The sequence below is a fragment of the Gavialis gangeticus genome, unplaced genomic scaffold (assembly GCF_001723915.1).
Source record: "Gavialis gangeticus isolate Ggan-Ray unplaced genomic scaffold, GavGan_comp1, whole genome shotgun sequence".
NCBI lineage: Eukaryota > Metazoa > Chordata > Crocodylia > Gavialidae > Gavialis > Gavialis gangeticus.
This window is the reverse complement of record NW_017729025.1, coordinates 80,669,626-80,689,229: the sequence shown is the minus strand read 5'-3', so window position 1 is coordinate 80,689,229 and position 19,604 is coordinate 80,669,626. Positions and strand designations below refer to the sequence as shown.

General features: G+C 45.0%; 2 protein-coding genes across 2 annotated transcripts in view; both read right to left on the bottom strand.

Moving 5' to 3' along the window:
* Positions 1 to 178: 178 nt before the first annotated feature.
* On the bottom strand, positions 179 to 9,179 carry KNSTRN (kinetochore localized astrin/SPAG5 binding protein). The gene is made up of 9 exons (XM_019519000.1): positions 9,097 to 9,179; positions 8,729 to 8,836; positions 4,609 to 4,741; positions 4,358 to 4,411; positions 3,895 to 3,994; positions 2,441 to 2,555; positions 2,015 to 2,076; positions 1,802 to 1,876; positions 179 to 475 (listed from the first exon to the last, which is right to left on the bottom strand). The coding sequence occupies exons 2-9, from the start codon at positions 8,799 to 8,801 to the stop codon at positions 344 to 346; spliced, it is 744 nt and encodes a 247-aa protein (XP_019374545.1). The 5' UTR covers positions 8,802 to 8,836; positions 9,097 to 9,179; the 3' UTR covers positions 179 to 343.
* A 2,261-nt stretch (positions 9,180 to 11,440) lies between these two features.
* Positions 11,441 to 19,604, bottom strand: part of DISP2 (dispatched RND transporter family member 2) — a 42,604-nt gene continuing 34,440 nt past the window's right edge. The window contains exons 6-9 of the mRNA XM_019519927.1: positions 16,949 to 17,046; positions 14,779 to 14,854; positions 14,461 to 14,540; positions 11,441 to 14,231 (exon numbers count right to left, since the gene is read on the bottom strand). Of these exons, the coding sequence (XP_019375472.1) occupies positions 11,441 to 14,231; positions 14,461 to 14,540; positions 14,779 to 14,854; positions 16,949 to 17,046 (3,045 nt within the window). The remainder of the gene's footprint in view (positions 14,232 to 14,460; positions 14,541 to 14,778; positions 14,855 to 16,948; positions 17,047 to 19,604) is intronic.

Here is a 19,604-nt window from a genome sequence, read left to right as displayed (position 1 = left end):
GCCCGGCCCAGCAGCGCCGCCGCCATCTCTGTGCTCGGCCCGACCCCTCGTCCCGCAGCCAATGGCGACACGGCGCCGGCCAAAGCAGCCAATGGGAGCTGCGCGTGCCACGACGCCCCCCACCCCCGCAGGGCAGCCGCACTGGGGAAGCAGGAGCAGAGGCGGCGAGGCTGGAGAGGGCAGGCGACGAGCCCGCCCGTTTATTGGGCTGGACAGGTAGGGAAGGCGCGCACGCACGCACCAGTCCGTCTGACAAGGGGGAATCTCTGCGGAGCTGGCGTCTCCGGGGCCGCAGGACAAGTCCCTGCGCCGAGAAGCAGGGACAGAAACGACTCTTTTCTTCTTACATATTCATGAGGTTTTCCACCTGACTAAGGACAGTTGCAAACTCTTCCATTTCCGTTTGAAAGGGGAGTTGATTCTTCAGGAACAGGTCCCTCTCCTCTCCAGCCAGTTTCCACTTCTCTTTTGCCATCTATAGTGGAAGGGGGGGGAGAGAGAAGTTGGTGTACAGCAGTGTGCACATCTGTATGCCTCTACAAAGGAAGGAGAATTAAGGCAACATAGACTGTGGGACTTAACCAAACCAGCGCTACAACAGAACAGATGGTATTGCTTCAGCCTCATCCCAACACAGATAATCTCACAAGGAAATAGCAGTTTCTTACTGAAAAGAAGATGATATGAGCAGGACTACCAACTTCTTGGGAGCTTCAGAACAGATAATTAGTATTTAACCAGATAGAGACAAACACAGAAGAGATTCACATTCCATTTACAAGACAGCACAGGGTAGGACAGTGTTTCCCAACATTTTCCAGCCCAAGGCACACTTACATTAATACATTTTCTCCACAGTACATCTGTTAAGGCAATCCCCATCCTCATACCTATTGTAGCTCATTGCCATGGCAAAATTCTGCAGCACCAGTTCATTTCTGACAGCATATTTTTGTGCTGCAGCACACTGGTTGGCAAACACTGGGGAAGGGGAAGCTTGCCTGGTATAAGCCATTAGCAAAAACATTTTATTATGACAACTGGCATCTGGATACAACCTGGAAATATCAGCAATTGCCTCGGACTGTATATATTGTAAAATTTGAGCACCTTACACTCTTTAATGCCTTTATATTTAAATTAATGGCCAATAAGGTAGGGAATGACTATTATGCACATTGCACAAATTGGGCAACCTAGTCTTTCTGCCACAGTTCTCCAAGTAACAAAAGTGTTTTGGGGAGAATTAGTTGTATCCAGGCTTTCAAGTCTCAGGCTGACCTATTTGGCCATCCTTCTTGCCAGGGAAGTTTATGCTTAGAGTTTTGTAGAGTTATGGAATCTCTAAAGACAAATGCAAATGGATGTTTCAGCAGAGACACACAGCTGTGCTCCCAGTAGTGATATGCCCCAGGACATTGGTGGGGTATATGCAGTAGCAGTCAGCTTAAAGAACATTAGCTGCAAAAATCATGACCACTTCTTGATACAGCTTCCAGAGAAAAATGGGAACTTATACAGTTTTGACTAGATTCCACTCTGGACCCCAAAGATTCAGTATAGTAGTAGCTAAAGAGGAAATCTGGTGAAATTACTAATCATCCTATGCTGTACTGTAAGCCCCACCTATCTCTTGCCATATAAGTGGCACCCAGAATTCCCTTACTACATGCACATATAGAATGGAAGACAAAAGGCAGCATTAAAAGCCTGCTACAATACTTCACGTTTACTTGTAGACTTAAAGAAGAAGAGAGACTAGGGATTTAATTTCTCTAGATGCAAGGGGTTGTGGTCTTACCTGAAGTTCTTCCGTCTGCTTTACAGCCATTTGACTGAATTGTTGCAATTCTTCCTTAAGGTTCTCTGTCAACAACTGAAAGGAACCCAAAACAAGCTTGGCCACACAGGAAGTGTCAGCCGTTATTCCCCTCTTTTCATCCTGTTAAATCTCATTTTCAAATGAAACATTGGCTATTTGACCCCACATACTGCTCTTCCAACAAGTTCTCACCATTGTCTGCTTCTGACACTCCTTCATGTTTTCTTCCTCTTCCAAGATTTTGTTACCTGTAACTGATTCATAAATAAATTTAATAAGCTACTCAGTTTTGCTCAATAGTTACCCCTCGAGCTATTCCTGATCTTTTGCCCATGGTATCAACTCCTTAATTAGTCCTCCTCCACACCCATGTAAAGAGCAAACCCACTGTTCCAGGGAGCGCTGCTCCACAGGAAACAAACCAGCTAGAACAGCTTCTCCCTTTTTTTAAAACCAGAAAGTCTCTTCTATACCAATACACCAAGATCAGGACTGAGCATAATGTGGGGTCCTTGGGTGAAACATTCGGATGACATCTGAGAATAAGTACCACTTGTCAGAATGGATGGAAGGTGTGGAACTAAACTCCCAAAGCACTGGGAAATCCTAAGTTCTCACCTGGATCAATGTTTCTGCTTTCTAAAATCAACATGCAGTTCTCTTTAAATTCCCTCAGCTTCTCAATTTCCTCTTCCAGGACCTCATTTTTTTCCTTCAGATCCTTTATAGCATCCTGTCATAAGATCAGAAGTTAGTAAAGAATTCTTCTCCACCCATCTTTTTTTCCCCATGTAGTTTTGCAGGGTATTTACTGACAAGTTTGCCAGTCTAGCAGCAATATGTACAACTGATACCATCAAGATAGAATCTACTGACGCCCTTTTTTGGATGCTACAATCAATTTGGAACTGCCTAAATTCTATCCCATGACTATGTACACAGTAAAACTATAACCAGGAGTTTACTTTACCAGCAAGTCAGAAAAGTGAAATTCTGACAAGCTCCAGAGAGTGAAGTGAATTCTGATCAGCACATCAGGTATTAGCTGAGAGGTGCATCTCCACAGACTAAACACTGTTTTCCCCAGGAAGGTCTCAGCCCTGCAAGAAAGAGGGAAGTCTTGGCAGGAGTGACAGATCTTTCCTGGGATAGAAGCACTATATGTTCATTTACCTCTACTGACATCATCAACAAACACTAAAGTAGATGTGATTTATCTCAACAAAGCCAGGCTTGCCAGACAGCTTATTATAGATCCTCCCCATGACATGATCTACACCAGCAAAACCTTCTTTTTTGCCATTCTAACTGTGCCTACATGTGGGGCTTTTTTTTGCTAAAACAGCTATACTACCAAGCATTAAACTTCTTTACAGCTATAGTGACATTACTGTGCCAACGAAACTATGCCAATGGAAGAACTTAGTGTAGTTCACTCACTCTTGACATCCCTCTTCAATGGTCTTGCGTTCCTCAACTAAGATATTAGTGTTGGGAAACAGCCTGGCCTCCAGTAGCCAAGGGAGGTGATACAAGCTAGGCCTACCAAAGCCTATTATGCAAGACACGTGTAAAAGGTTTGGCTATTATTATTATTGAATAACCAAAAGGCTTTTTAATCATATTACATGTTTCTATGGTAGAGATTAAAAGCAGAGGGTTTTAGAGACTTAGACACTGTTTACAGCTCCTGAAGGAAGAACCAGAGGTGGCCAAGCCAGTAAGGTCTGCTGAATAATCAGGTTTATTCATGGTACAGCAGAACAGGGCCCAGTACAGAATGGAAAAAAAACTGCAGAATTCTACCTTAAGAAACAAGGTAGACCTGGAGAGGGGACCGAGGAAGGATTAGGACTGGCTGCATGTCTTAAAAAACTGCGACAAACACTTAATCTATTCCATATACTCAACAGCAATCATTAGTCATAGCTCTGATAAAAAGTTGGGAATGATGTATAGGAAGGAGAAACATCTTACACTCACTGAGCCACAACACTATTCCTCCCGTAACTCATAAGAGGTATTGCCTAGGAAGCTTATCAAAAGACGATCAACTGATTACTGTTTTTTACCTGGGCTCCTGCTAGCTGTGAATGTAGCTTCTGTTTGGCTGTTTCCAACACTTGGTTCTTTGTCTTCAGTTCTGCTTCCACTTTGTATCGACTCAGAGGTCTGTAGAATACATTACAACCAAGAATTTAAAATAGGTATCACTGTAGGTTTAGTATTTGGCTCAAAATACTAAATCAAAATGGAAGGAAAGAGATGTATAAACAGTTTTCTTCCTTTGTTAAGTAAGGCACAAAAGGAAATGTCAGAATTTAAATACCTCTAGTTGTGCAGCACACTCTCCCTCTCTCACACAGAGTTCAGTGCACCACCCAGCCCCATTACACACACACAGACAGTGTGGTCATCTCAAAACATCCATAGACTCTCTCCAGTTGGAAACCTTACTAGAGCAACTTAGAAAGTTGGGCCACCTCAAGGCAGCTCTTAGTACTGTTTGGAAAGTTTTGTTTTCCATCAACTTACGCTCTCACATTTGTTGCAGTCTTCCTAGAAAGAGGCTCCTTTTTCTTAGTAGACCTAGAGATGTAAAAAACAATAGAAAACTCAGTTACTTTACACAGCATTTTTCCAGACTACTAATTTAATTGTCACTTCATCAAGACATGTGCATAACAAGAGCTTGGGTTTTTTTCTAATTAATAGAATCCCTTATTAACTTAATGGAATCTAAGAACGTTTCAATAAGACTGTCTATACATGTCCTTTCCATTTACCTTGGATTTGAAGCTTTGAAGACACCATCTTCTGGAACATTTGAACTAAAATTGAAATTGGGAACTTTGCTGAATTCAGATTCAACAGTCTTGTTAATACATTGTTTCTTGGAGACAGTAAGTGTCTGTGTTTCTGCAAAGAAAAAGATAAATTCATATCATAATGAAACACTGCCGTTTCTAGAAACTTCATACAGAAGTTTTCACCAAAAAACAAGTAGACCACATTCCAGATTCCCAAAGAAACCTTTAATTTTAGAAGAAAAAAAAAATCACTAATCTAGGACTCATTTTATTATTTTTAATAATGATGTGAGGCAAGGATCCACCCCAGTAATTTCCATATTCTGGCCAGAACACAGGCGCAGATGAAAGAGTGGGTGATATTTAAACCCTGGGTGGGCCAGTGTTAAGTCACCACCCAGCAATAGACAAGAGATAGCTTGACATTCACGTTTGAAGACCGAGCAGAATATTTAAACATTCAAAAAAGACATACCACTTTTGATAAGCAAGAGTTGCAGTGTTGGACACAAAAACTGCACTTTTTGAAGCTTTCAGGATTGAGAAAGCTTGTGAAATAATGCACAATCCTAAGAAAGCTAGTTACTCTGGATTTACAGTCCGCATGTAGTATTTGGCCATTTAATTATACAAGGCTTTGTTCACACCTAGCATTTTCAGAAGTTTGGCTACAGGCCAGTAACACTAGGAACCAGGCACAGGGTTTATATTATGTTTTGTCTTGCTTTGAGCAGAGGAAGGGTATATCTATGCTGGGGAATAAAGGAATATCTGTGTTGAAAACTCATTGTCACCTTAGTTGCATTGTATTTCAACCAGGTCCCTTTACCTTGCCTCTCTGCTCTACAAAGCAGAAGAGACACAAATGATAGTAAAGGCAAGATTGTTTTGGGGTGGTATCTTTTATTGGACCAACTGCATGGTCGGGGTAAAGTTAGGCAAGCTTTTGAATGCAAGGCATTCTTCATCCAGATGGAGGAGGAAGCATGAACACTGATGATTAGTCGGTAGAGCTCTGAAACTACACAGAGGAAAAGTTCCCAGGGGTAGCAGACAAGTACTCAGCAAAAGAGAAGTTTGATTACTGGGAGATCAAGACCCATCTAAAAGAGGAGCGTCATTATTAGACCTGTGCAAGTAGGGATTTCGATTCAGCCAATTTGGAGGACAGTGATTCAATTTGGAGATTCAGATCACTCTTCTGAATAGATCTGGCTGAATCAGCTTCAGAAGATTCGGTGATTCAGATCTGCCAGGGAGAGGCAGGCACAGCTGGGTGGGCTCCAGGCACAGCTGTGGCTCCTCCGTCTGTGCCTGCGTCTCCCTGGGCAGGGGGAGCCCTGGGAGAAGCCCCATGGCTTCCCTGTCCAGGCCCATGCCCCACCCAGCCCAGCCTCCTGGCACTTAAAATAAATTTTAAAAGCCCTATACTCACTGGCTGCAGGAGCAGCAATTGGGGCCTCTGGGTGCTTGTGGCAAAGCCCCCCCAGCGCAGCAGGGATTGCACCTCCCCCCAAGTTGCTTGGCACCCACGCAGCAGCTGCCCCATGCCACAGGTGCTGCGCAGTCTGAAAGCTGGGGCTGCTTCACCTGTCAGCCAGAACCCGGCACCGCTCAGCCCCAGCTCCCAGACAGCATGCAGTGCCCTGCTGAGCTGCGCTGCACCTGCACAATGCGACAGTTGCCACGCAGGTACCAAGTGGGGGGGCTCTGCCACGAGCACCCAGAGGCCCCAACTGCTGCTCCTGCAGCCAGTGAGTACAGAGTTTTTTGGGGTTTTTTTGGGTTTTTTTTAAAGTGCCAGGAGGCTGGGCTGGGCAGGGCATGGGGGCTTCCGTGACTGCCTCTTCCTGGCAAGGGGAGCCACAGGGGCTACGCCCTGCTGCTGCTTCCCCAGCCAGCACGGAGGGGAGGGGGAGCGCAATGCAGGTGCAGCATGCTCCGGGCAGCAGCAGGGCATAGCCCCTGTTCCCAGTGCTGCTGCGCCTGCATTAGCGCTGGGAGCAGGGGCTCTGCCTCGCTGCTGCTTGCCAGCTGGTGCAGGGAAGCACAGGATGCAGGCACAGCAGCACTGGGAGCAGGGGCTATGCCCCGCTGCCACTTGCCCCCTTCCGCTTGAAGTGAGCCATGCCTGTATCCTGCCCCCCTCCCCAGCTGGGCAAGTGGCAGCAGGGGAGAGCCCCTGCTCCCAGTACTGCCATGCCCCCCCACCGGCAGCTTGTCTCAGCCCCAGCCTCCCCCACACCCCTTCCCTCCCCCAACCCCAACAGACTTACCAGCTGAAGGTAGCCATCAGCTGGCTGTTTAGTCTATGGCCAAATCGACTGATTCGATTCAGAGATTTAGACCCTGAATCAGGCCGAATCCAATCAACTACCAAAGCTTTGCACAGCACTAGTTATTATCACTTACAGCATGCACGAACCATTTCAGGAATCAGATAGTGTGCAGAGTCAGTATCTGTCTGCTTGATTGGTGCTTGTGTGCTACCCCTGGGAATTTCTCCCTTCTCCAATTTCAGAGCTCTACCCACTGTTCTCAATCATTGCTATGCATGCTTCCTTCCCCTGATCTGATGAAGAATGCCTCAGTCAAAAGCTTGTTTTAATTCTACCCCAACCTTGTATTTGGTTCAATAAGAGATACTGCCAACAAAAAAAACAACCTTGCCGCTCTCTCAATTCCAATTGGCTGGACCAATTGCAGCTACATTACCAAATGATAAATAGTAGGCCGATTTCTCCAGGGCTCCACTGGACAGGAAAAAGGAAACCTAAGCAAAGCCTTCTTAGAAACCACATCCAACACTTGCTTCCCCTTCTGGCATTTTGGACAGCAGCAAAACAGGGCCAGGAAGTGCAAGCTCCCTGTGCTTCCACTTACCACTGCCCAGGTGAGCTCAGTGTGACAGAGGCAGGCTAGAGAAAGAAGCAGGGCTGGAATAAATTGTACAAGCTACAATTGATCAACACTGGGCTGCTCCTCAGGTCTAAGCCTTTCTGGGGGGACTAGGGTGGCGGAAAACACCAAGCGCACAGTTAACAACCCAGAAGTGCCAAGCTCAAGGCCACAGCAGGAGCACTCACCACGTGGCTCCCTCAGATTCCAACAAGTCTGCGAATTCTGCTAAATACCTTGTCACACAAGGACACAAAAAGGAGAGAAAGCCTCTCTCACTGCTTTTCTGCCTGTTTGCAAGCAACAGCCTGGATTTTGCCCTTTATCCCAGCAAACTTCAGCAGGGTAGATTTGTTTTAAAACCAAACTGATATAAATCATGATTTAAATCAGTGGTCAGAAAGCCTTGATTTAATCATTTTCTACAAAAAGTGCATTCCTATTGTTTGATATCCTCTATTCATTTAACTTCTTGAAACTTTGCACTTTTAGAGAGAGGTAAAAGTGGCTTGACTCTGTGTACACAAACTTGCAGAGAGACAAAAGAGCTAATTGGTAGGTAAATAAGGTCTGTTATCTCTTGTCTCCATATACTGCTGTTATCAAGGATGTTCTCTCTGGAGAGACAAATCCACAGTTTCAGAACTGAAACTAAGCATCACAGAGATGCTTAATGGGATCTAGACTGAGCGCTGAGTCCCACTGGGTAGTGTGGTTTTCTTTAATCTGTACTAATCTATAGAGGAGCCTTTGCGAACCCCGTAAGATTGGGCCCCTAATATAGTCCATGGCCTGTTGTAACCTTCTTCGAAAAGTTTTGTAGATAGGTGACGTGAATATATCGTCTCAAGTTGTATACAATTAGAAGTTATAATTCCTATTCCATGATGACATCTTTGAGCTTTAACATATCTTAAATTAAAAGTGCTTTTATATAGGTGTTGTTTTTTTTTTTTAAAGCATCTTAAAAAATTTAAATCCAATTGTTAAAAATCCCATTTTTATTCTTTTTTAAATTGATTTTTACCCACCCCAACCCTCAGTTTTACCAGCTCTAGCCCAGCCCTTGTCACTGCAGCAGAGAAGGCTGCCAGCTCCTGGGGCACCCCCCGCCAAGCCCCTCCTCTGCGGGACAGGCCGCCGTGCCCGGGCGCCGGAAAGCAGGCAGGCCCCGCCGAGGCCGCGGGCGCGCACTCACCTGCCGGGGCAGCCCGGGGCAGCGCGCTGGCGTGCGAAGAGTAGACGGGGATGCGGGACGGCTCGCCTTCCATGCTGCGGGGTGGACGAGTCGTGCGGGCCGGGCCGCCTGCGGAGACCGTGGGTGTGACGCCTGCCCTCTGCAAGCCAGGCCCCACCGGCCACAGCCCTCCCACCCCCTACCCAGCGCCGCCTCCCCCAGGCAGGCCTCCGCCGCGGGGCCTACAGGTGGGGAGATAGGGTGGACTGTGACCGGGCCGCGTTCGCGTCACCCCCCGCCCCCACCTGCCCCGCGTGGATCGAGACCGCGAGACGCATGAGGCCGCGCCAGGGAGGCAGCCGGACCCTGCAACGCCTGCTCCGACTTACCTGCCCGACTCCCGCGGCCGTTTGAAATGGGAACTGCCTCTCAACCGCCTCGGGAGGGAGGAGCAAACTCGCGCGCAGGCACAGAGGCCGACGGCAGCCCCGAGGGACCGCGCAGGCACCAAATGTGGGCGCATGCGTAGAGAGGAAAGCGAAGGCCTAATTCCACTCCCAGACAGGCCAGCCCTCACAAGGAAGGGGCAGGAGGGGGATGCCACGTGAGCCCCACCCTCCCCCTCGGAGGGGGCGGGGCCGCCTGGCCGGACTGCGGGAGTCCCGCAGCCGGGGCGGGGCCTGGCGGGCACCGTCCAATCAGAGTGCAGGAGCAACGGGCCAGGGGGCCTCCTAGGGACGCCTACTCCAACCGCACGCTCTGGGCGGGATTAGCTTCCGTTGGGCTCGGCTTGGCGTAGCCCGGCTCTGTCGGCGTCAGCAGCAGCAAGTGCACCTCGCCGCCCTGTGCGGGGGGCAACCCCCTCGGTGGGGAGCTTGATCGCAGTCCTTTGACGTGCTTCGCTGTTCTCCTACCGAAAATAGGCAACACAGCCCCTTCTCACCAGGCACCCGCGCTGCCTGCTTGTTCATTTATTCATTGGTTTGGTTGTGCGCTGTCTAGGCCGATTGAGGCCCCAATGGTGAGGGCAGGGGCTGGTGGCGCTGCCCAGCCAGGACAGTGCGCATCATTTGTATTACATTATGCTTTATTTTCTTGCAGTAGTTCATTATTAAAATTGTCATAAAAGTTTCCTTATACTCCTATAAAGGACTTGATACCTTTGGAACAGTGTCTTGAACTTCCCTTGGTCCTCAGACCAGCTCTGGGGGTCAACAGTAAGGAAGCTGTGAAATTTCCTTCACTGGAGGTTTTCAAGAAGAGGGTGCATAGGCATCCATCTTGGAGAGCTTAGGAACAGAGCACCTTGCATTTGTGTAAAACTTGGACTAAATGACTGTTGACATCCCTTCAAACTTTACAAGTCTATGAACTCAGTTTATATTCACAAGTCATTTTTGTACTTATTATTTAACTAACCAAATGCTGAACAGGTATCCTAGAATTGAAAAGAACAACCAATATGGATCTGGGCTATTGTGAGACAAACTCAAATCACAAAATAAATACAAACCAAGGGGGCCAGTATTCCAACATGAGTTTTATGCTCAAGTTCCTGCTGTTACTAACCAGACTAGCCAGCCTGGGTGAGTGTCATGGATAGCTGGCATGAATAATGCCTACCTGCGCTCTGTGGGCATTGGGTGGCTGGATTCTGGGAAGTGTAAACTTCCTTTTGTTGATTTAGTTGGGGAAAAAAACATTAGGCATGTATAACATGAAGAAAATGAATCATAATTTCTACTGCAAAGGTACCAGGCATCTCACAGGTTTAGGAAAGTTTGTCATAACCATTTATTTTTATATTTAATTTTAGAGAGAACGCTTTATCTGATTATTTTAACAGATAATGGCAAGAAAGTATTTTTTTCTGGTAGAGAAAAAGTAGAATTCAAGATTCATCAGATATGCAAACTTTAAAAAATACGTTTTTACACATGTATGGAAAATCCTGGACGGAAACAAGCTACAAAGATGAAAAGCAAACTGCCCAGGTCACAAAGAGGATGGGGACATGGCTTTTTGTCAGGAAAAAATTCCACACTGAAAATTTTAAACAGTATCTGAAGGAATTCCCTAAAATAAAACCAGCTGAAATCCCAGTTGGAAATATCTTTGGGGCTACATGACATATTCTTATTGATAAGTAACAGACCATGCCAGTTAAAAAAACACCCATTGACTGGACGTCTGAAAACACCTGAATACAATTTTTTGTAGAGGTTTGTAGACCTAGGTGGATGATAAAAACAGAGATCTGTTTCAACAGAAAGGAATTTGTTTAGTTAACACCAGTCATTAGTCAGATTCCCATTAGTAACAATTATGGACATGAGGATTTCTCTCTTTCTTTCAGTATACAACAATATGCATATCTCATCATTATTAACTTTCTGTTTAGACTTGACAATAAAACAATTAATTATTGTACAGAGAATGACAAACAAGATTGACTTGCTGAATCTCATGGTTCTGTTGTGAATGTGGCATGGCCCACTGGAAGGCCAAAGCGCCTGCACTGTGTTAAGATTAATTTCTGCCTCTCATCTCTTCAATATCAGATTTGTTGGTTCTGTGAAAATGTAAGCATCTTCACAGCTGAAATACATGGAAATATTCCCTGCTCAAACAGGGGTGGGAGGTAAGATTTGATATTTACACATCAGATAGGGGAGTTTTCCTTCCCTTTTACCCTGTAATAAGAGTATTGTTTTCTCTGAGATTTCAGCTGCTCTAACTAGAATTTTGTACACTGGATCGCCTGATCCAAACATCAGGCATGTCTGGTTGGCTATTTGGTAGGACAACCAGACCTTCACTCCCTAATCCCAATCGATTTTTCCATGAAGAGCTGTTTTGCTGCGATGCTGGTGGAGATATGTCAAAAACAGTCTCTTTCAGGTCCAATCTCAGAGTATCTCTCTTCCCATTCAGATGACCCCTCTCTGTTTGACTACAGGGATCAGATATCTCTAAGACATCAGGGCAAGAACTGGCTGATTCAGTAAGTTTGATGCTCTGCTCAGAATCACTAATAGATGTCTCACTGGAGATATTGAGCATGTCGAAATTGCTGCCAGGAGAACAAAGGCATCTGTGAAGTTTATAAATTTCAGCTGCAGGCAGATTACTGTTTTCTGAGGTATAGTCTGACTGTTGTTGAGCAGCATCACCAGAGCACTGGGGTTTATTTAGCTGTCCTTCATTTTTCATGTTGGCTGGATGACGGTCCCGTACGGATGCATCCCAAGCCTTTGGACCGTATTTTTGACATCTACAATCTCTGCAAAGTCTCTCTCTATGAATTTCTGCTTCTGCTCCTGAGCTGCTATGCTTGTAAGGAGAAGATGTTTGCAAGGCTGGACACTGACAAAGACCCACTTGTTGGTTTTCAAGGGGCTCCTGTGTATTTTGTCTATCTCTTTCCAGAGAAGGATGAATTCCCATCTTGGGACATCTACTATCTTCGAGCTGCATGTCCTCAGACAGGACTGAAGGACGGTTGGACAACTTACTTGTGGAAGTGCTGTTGTCAAAACTGTCACTCAGTTTTCTGGCCAAGGGCTGGAGCTCATACTGCTCATTTGCAGTGTTGGACTCCTGAACCTTCCGTAATCTGTTTGGATTCTCACTTCTACCACAGGCAAAGCTGCCATTCAGCCTAGCGTCATCAGAGTAGTCTTTGAAAGCATGGGCACAAGGCCAGAGGATCTGACCACAGTTCTTCTCTGGGCCAAAGAAGCAACAGAGAGACTGGAAAAAAAAACTGGCAAATCCACAGCTGATACACTTGATCATCATTATGAAAATCCCCAGCTTCCTGTATGCCAGCACTGTTGCAGGCAACATTATGATCCCCGCAGAAAACAAAGCAGAGGCAGCCATGGCAGTGGCACAGCTCATCTGCTTCAGAGAGAAGGCCACTCGGCTCAGGCGATCGGAGTGAGGGCACAAGTGGTAGGAAATACAGTAGTTCACTGTAAAGTCAATGGAGAGGCCCACTGCTGCTGAAATGAAGAGAGACTCCACTGCATTGAGCTGCCATTCCAACAGGACCAAAAGCCCAACAGTTACCAGTACAGTGCCTGTGATAGCCATAACAGAGAATATACTAAGAAGAACATTCCAAGTGGTGAGCAACAGCACTACAAATGAGATGGCTATGGACAGCCCCATAACCACCATTGTCTCTGTGCTAAGACTGTTTTGGAGATTATATAGCTCGAGTTTACTAGTGAACCATCCATTCTGAAGCCCCACAGGGGCAGTCTTCATTTCCTCTGTTATCCAGAGTTCGATTTCATTGTAGAATTGTTTGGCTTCACTGTAGTTGAAGCTGTAGTGGTAAATAGTTTGAAACTGTAGCGCCATGGCAGCTAGGTTTCCCTCTCCATCAAACCTGAGGCCGAGGTCATATGTTTCATCCTCCCCTCTGCCTTGTTCCATGATCATAATTTTTATGCAGTGCAGGAAGACTTCACTTCGGTATGGGAAGGTGAAATGGTTACAGCAGAGGTTGAAGCTGTGGTCTCTTTGGGAGCACTGTCGACTATCCATCCACCTGAGAAACTCCTCCATGAAACACACCGTGGACTTTTGCTCAAGGTCTGGATAATAGAACGTTTGATTCTTCACATTTTGGCAGAATTCAAGGAGCCACTTCTGAGCTTCAGGCTTCTGGATTGTAAATGTCGTGTCTACCACCAGTGTGCCATTGCTCTTTGGATTGAAATGATCCCCATTGTCCACAGGCAGTATTCCCCAGACTATAGTGATGGGCATGTGTTGTCCTTCTCCATGCTCCAACCTTTCAAACATGAACTGGTGACAGTATTCTGCATCATATCTCTCAAAGGGGTGGCTTAGCCTAAACACCTGGACAGAAGGTGTCTCTAAAGTGGGAAGTTTTAGCTTAGGGTTAAAACAGGATATATAGGCACCTCCTATTGCTAAGGCTGCAAACCAGCAGATCCAGATATAACGAAACTTTATGACACCACATGGAAGAAGCTTTTCAAATAACAGCTTGGAGGTTTCACACCAGGTATTTTGAAGGCCACGGAATATATGATGAAGAAAGAGAATGACTCTCTTGTGTCCACTGTTGTTCCAGTAATCTTCTGGCTTATAAATGCAGTTTGTTGCTATGTAGCGTTCATATAGCACAATGGAGGAAGGAAGCCAAGTCATCATGAATATTAAATTCACCAGTACAGAAGTACCCATGTAGATGGCAAAGCAGCGGATGGCAATTATATTGCTCATGTAGCTGGCATAGAAAGCAGCACCTGTTGTAAAGCAGGATGTCAGCATAAGATACCCAAAGTGGTGCATGGTTTGTCTCATCCACTGCAGGAGGCCAGCAGAAGGATTTTGGCTTTTGTTGAGGCTCCAGAGGTCAAAAAAGACAAAGGTGTGATTGGCACAAATACTGCTGAGAATGATGACTGCTGTCAAGTTAACAAAAGGGAAGTAGGTGAATTGGAAGGCCACCTTATACAAGAAGTAGGATATCATCAAAGAACTAACAACAGCCAAAAGGACCATAAAAGTTACAAATATTGAGCGTAAATAAAAAGATATACTTAGAAAAATGGTTAATATGGCCAGGACTGGATACCTGTTATCAAGTAAAAGATAGTGCCTGAAAAGCTTCTGTTTAAGACCCAGGTCCATTCCTGTAATTGATGTGTAATTATCAAACAGGTCCCATGACTCAAGGTTGTCCAGATAGATTCTCATCATAGATGTACCTTTTCTTGTTGGCAAAAACAACAGGCTGTATTTGAGTGATGGTACTTGATACTCCATTGTCTGAGGACTGAGAAAGTCTCTGTCAACCAAGAAGTGGAGAAGCTGGTAAATAGCACTGAATTGGGTGCATTTTTCTGGGAGTTTGGCACACTGAGAGTGTTTCTCTCTCACAGTCCTGGGACCTAGGCAAGAAGGGGTAAGGATGCCTTTGTGGTAGTCTGGGGCACAGGAACGAAGCAGGATCAATGTGTGGGAGATGTCTGCTTGGGTTATCTCCAAACAAGAAGACCTATTGTACAGGACAGCTATATAGTTACCCAGAGACCAACTGGGGCAGCATTCATTGGCTTCAGTACGTTGACAGAGATCTTTAAAATGAATGTGAGAGCGGATCTGCAAAAATAGCCAAGAACATATCACATTAGACCTTCCCTATACAGGGTTCATCTTGCCCTCACCACCCGACTTTATATAAAAGTTGTTTAACTTTCTCCCAGGAATCTTCCCTTCCTCACCACATTTACAAACCATGTCTCTTCATCCTCCTGTTGACAGAATTCAAGATACTGTAGACGTGGAAACAAGACGTCTGGACAGCACTTTCCCCAAAACTCAGTACACATCCTCAGTTATATATTTCTTACAGTGGCTAATCTCCAAAATGTGACCCTTCTTCAAGCCATTGTTTCCCCCCTTGTAACAGTAGTTTTCCTCACTGCTACTCATCTTCTGTCTCAGGATGAGAAGGGAGACAATTATTTTGGCTTTTCTTCCCCTCCTCCCATTATCCTTTTAGTCTTAGTTGTTTTTCTCTTACTCCAGTGATGTTCCCTGGAGGATGAGATCTGGATACACAGCTATCCCACCACAGGCTAGTCCAGTGGGTCTGTGTTTTAGACCCACAGAACCCCTTGTTAGACTTAAGGCACCCCTTGGAAAATGCCAGCTCTTAGTTTTCACTCATTTATTGACTAAAGAAAAATAATAGAGCAATTCTTCCGTTGTAAACTGATCAGAAAAGTCACAGCAAGTCACAATGTTTTTAACCATATGGATTCATATCTGAAATCTCTAGATTTACTCTGTGAATCATGTGTAGGTATTTGCACACCTAATAGTATTAATATTGCGTAGCACCCTGTGACACCCTTAAGAGAATCTCATGGCATCCCATGGTGCTGCGGCACCCTGATTTTGAATCCTTGTTCTAGTCAATGTTCAAAAGTTTCCCCATTATGTGCCAAATATTGCTTTCTTTCCTTTTCCATGTTCTTTTTGCCTTGCACCTATATAAACAGCAGATATGTCCAAACGTCTTTGGAAGACTTTCACAATCTCTCTCTATCAGATACTTACTGAGATTCTCTTACCATCACTAATAAATCAGATGTAGTCAAGCTAATTTATTGTCTTCCAATTATGATCTGCAAGAGACCACAGTGCCATTGTACCAGCACTGGACTAGCAGTTTGTAATATTAAGACTGGTCATATCCAGTGCAGCCCTTTTTGGCTGGACAAAGGCCACCTGGCTTATATGTCCTAACATGACCACTTCTAACTTAGGGTGCATTTGTAGTATGGCCACTGCTGTGTTGCAAGTAGTGTAGACACACCTGGACTAACTAGCTTGGATACTGCTAGCAAGGTAGCTACTTTTTGGATTTTTCTGTCCACACTGAGTGACGTGCTGCTGCTGTGGCTTCACTGCTACCGGTACTCAAAATAGCTGTTAAAGCTAGTTTGATTATGTCCACCAAGCTGCCATCAAAGCAGTGACTTAAAAATAAACATGCCCTTGCAGAGAATGCCAAACTTCTGGAGACGTAACCTTCAGAAAATCTGACCCTTTATAGTTATTAACAGTGGTGATGCATAGTGGGTGCACATGCATCCCCTGACTGCAGAGTTCCTGAGCAGGGGGGCAGGCAAGAGCACTGGTGCCCCCCCCCACTTAGAGCATTGGCCTGGGAGTGCACCAGGAGAAGTGGTCCCCTCACGGTCTATACCACCAACCCTAATGTGCCAGTGGTGTGCCACTGCCAGTGGCAGATTGGCGGGATCAGCTGCAGGGGAGCTCCCCCCTGGGCCTGAGGGATCGACCGTAGGAGTAGCCCCTCCCGGTCGCTGACTGTCCACTGGGGGGGCAAGTGCCCCCCCAACTCAGGAGACACCAGTTGCCCATAGTTATTAAAGATCTTATGGTCCTTTTCACAAACCTATGTAATCTAATTAATCCTAGTGTTTGAAGTGTCAGCCTAGTTCCAATGATGACTTAAATAGTCTACAGTTTCTGGCCCAAACTGTCAATATGCACTGCTTTTCAACCCTACAGCAACTGAATATTGGTGACAGATAGAATAAGCTTTTGCATCATCTGGGATGAAAGATGCATTGTGTCTTATATTACCACTTTCCCACATGCCTAAAAGGTAGATATTGACTGAAAAGAGAAGTATATGTATGTGCTCCAAACGACATTACTAACCTTCTCCTGTTCAATTTGACACATGGACTGAATAGCTTGCAAGTTCCATAAGCTTCCAGCAGTTGTGGACATAAATACCAGCTGGGAATAACTCTTTTCTGAAAAACAGAAATATAGCCATGAAAAAAACCAAAATCTGTAGACCATGAAGGATCAGCCAGGCTGTTTGGAAGTCACTATGGACAAAACTTTACTCTAGCATTACCTTTAAAACTACTGATGTACTTTCTGTTAAGTGAAAAGAAACACAGAGCTTGTGGCTGCTAGTGAAGGGCAGGGTTACATTATGTCTGCTTTGACTCATAGGAACAGACATTACACATAAACCAATATAAATGATCAGAAACTAGTTCAAACCTGTAACACAACAGAAGTTCAGAGCACATAAACCGCTTTCAAAATGGCTGAAACTGGTTGAAGATAAACCTGGATGGATGTAGTATCAGACTTAACTGATTTAGGTTAAATCTGTTTATTGAACTTCTGTCCCAGCTCCCCTCGAGATTCAAGTTAATTCACTTCTCAGGATGCTTTGCACCTCCCCCACACCCTTTGCAGGGTGGGTGGGGTAGCCTTGGCCCAAGGTGTCTGCTCCAGCAGAGCTGGGAGGCATGCTGTAGCACTCTCCAGCTTCTAGCCTGGGCCACTGCAGGCATGTGGCTGCATTTCAGGAATTGAAAGTGAATGTCTGATCACGTGCTTATTGGTTCAATCTATGCAGCTCAGACTAACCTGTGAAGACTGAATTGATTCAGCCTGAGGCTTTTTGACTGTCTTTATTTAACTGTAGTCTGCGTACCATAACTGTCAACATCAGAGAGGTAAGGACATAAGGTTCTTTAAATATCCTTTTTAGGCTATGAATTTCATCTCTGTGGAGAAACTACTGTGGCTTAGACTATGATTCCTATCACAGAAAGTTGGAAAGATTGAGGGGCTGAGGGATAACCAAAAGCTCTAAGGGCCCTGACAAATGAAGCACTTCCTTAAGATGGGAAGTAAGAGCAGAGCTTTTCTTTTCAGCTTTTTTCATGTTTTTATACGTTGGGGACAAGAAGGGTGAAAGATGTAAAGTTGAGAGAAAGCAGGTACTTTCCCCATCATTTCCAAACAACTGTTTCTGAAAACATTGAATTTTATAAGGATTTTTTAAACATTTTCAATCTTTTTTAAAATGGTGAATTTCTTCCAAAATGATTTTTTGCAAAAAAAAAAAAAAAAAATCAGGTTTAGGTGAAGACAAATTTTTCAATGAAAAAACTTTCCATGGAAGAATTTCAAACAGTTCTACCTACAGCTAGGTGGTGAGGTTTAATATGTTAATGTTTGCAAAAAAGATGTGACAACTAAGTGAAAGGCACTTTGGAACACATAGAATTTAATTATATCTGACTACTTTAATATTTTCAGAGCAAGTCTGCATGTCCTGAGCATGGCTTCTCTCAGCTTTATTAGGAAATATGGGAAGTTTCTTGTATTTCTTGGCAGTTATCTATCCAAAGTCTTTAATGAGAATTTCCTTACCTGGAGGGCCACAAAAGAAACCATCTTTTCCATAATCTTGCTCCACCATCCTCCGTGTCCTTGATTCCTGTTCTCTATGGGTAGTCCTCTGCCCTCTATTAATGCCTGTGTCACCATACCTAAAAAGAGATCATCATTTCTCTTTTATGGAACAGCAGGATTTTCCATTTGTTTGCAATCTCTGTGATTAACTATCCATTAGTTATCACAACAGGAGAACATGCTTTTATGAGACACACAGCAATAAGAATGGCCATTGGCATAAAATAGTATATATCCTGGAGCACAGAGTTTCAATGCAGGACAATCATGCAGGTTTGACTGTGAGAATTTGCAATAATATAAATGAGATTATAACAAGTCATTTTGCCCAATTCAGCTGCTTTAACAAGTTTAGCATAATTTTCAAGAGCTTCTAAGTGACTTAGGATCCCACCTATTAGGCATCTACGTGGACTTAGGTGTCTATGTGCAATTCTATTCCACCCTATTTAAATCTCTGAAAATCCATTTGTAACACACCATCATCTTATCCTTAAGATTAAGCCATAAAAAAGCCATGAAGAGGAGGACTCACCCACCTTTTTATTAATAGTTTTTTCAGAGACTTGAGTAGGGAGGAGTAGATTCATACTTAGGCACCTATGTTTATTTATGTGCCTAGTAGATAAAATGGAATATGGGCCTAAGTCTCACTGAAAACAAAGGGGATTTAGGCTCCTAAACATCTTAGTCACTTTTGACAATGCATTTTATACTGTTGGTTGGATACTTTTGCAAATGTGCTCCATTAACTTTACAACTGAACAAGGTTCCCTCTAAGGTATGTGCGTTCACAGCCATGCACAACTAAAAGTATGGCTGCACACAGCCTTTTCAAGGCCACGCACCAGGAGAGGCTGGGGCAGGAGCCTGGCACGGGCTCCACTGGCTCCGGGGAAGTGCTCTGCTCCCCCGCATCAGGGCTGAGGCCATATGGAGGGGCAGAGCAGTGTCCCGGAGCTGGCGAAGCCTCACTTGGGGCAGGCAGTGGCTCCTCCCTGAGCTGAAGCAAGGCAGGGATGGAGGCTGGTGCAGGGGGCTGGTAGGGGGCTGGCGTGGGCTGCGCCAGCTCCAGGGAAGTGCTCCACAC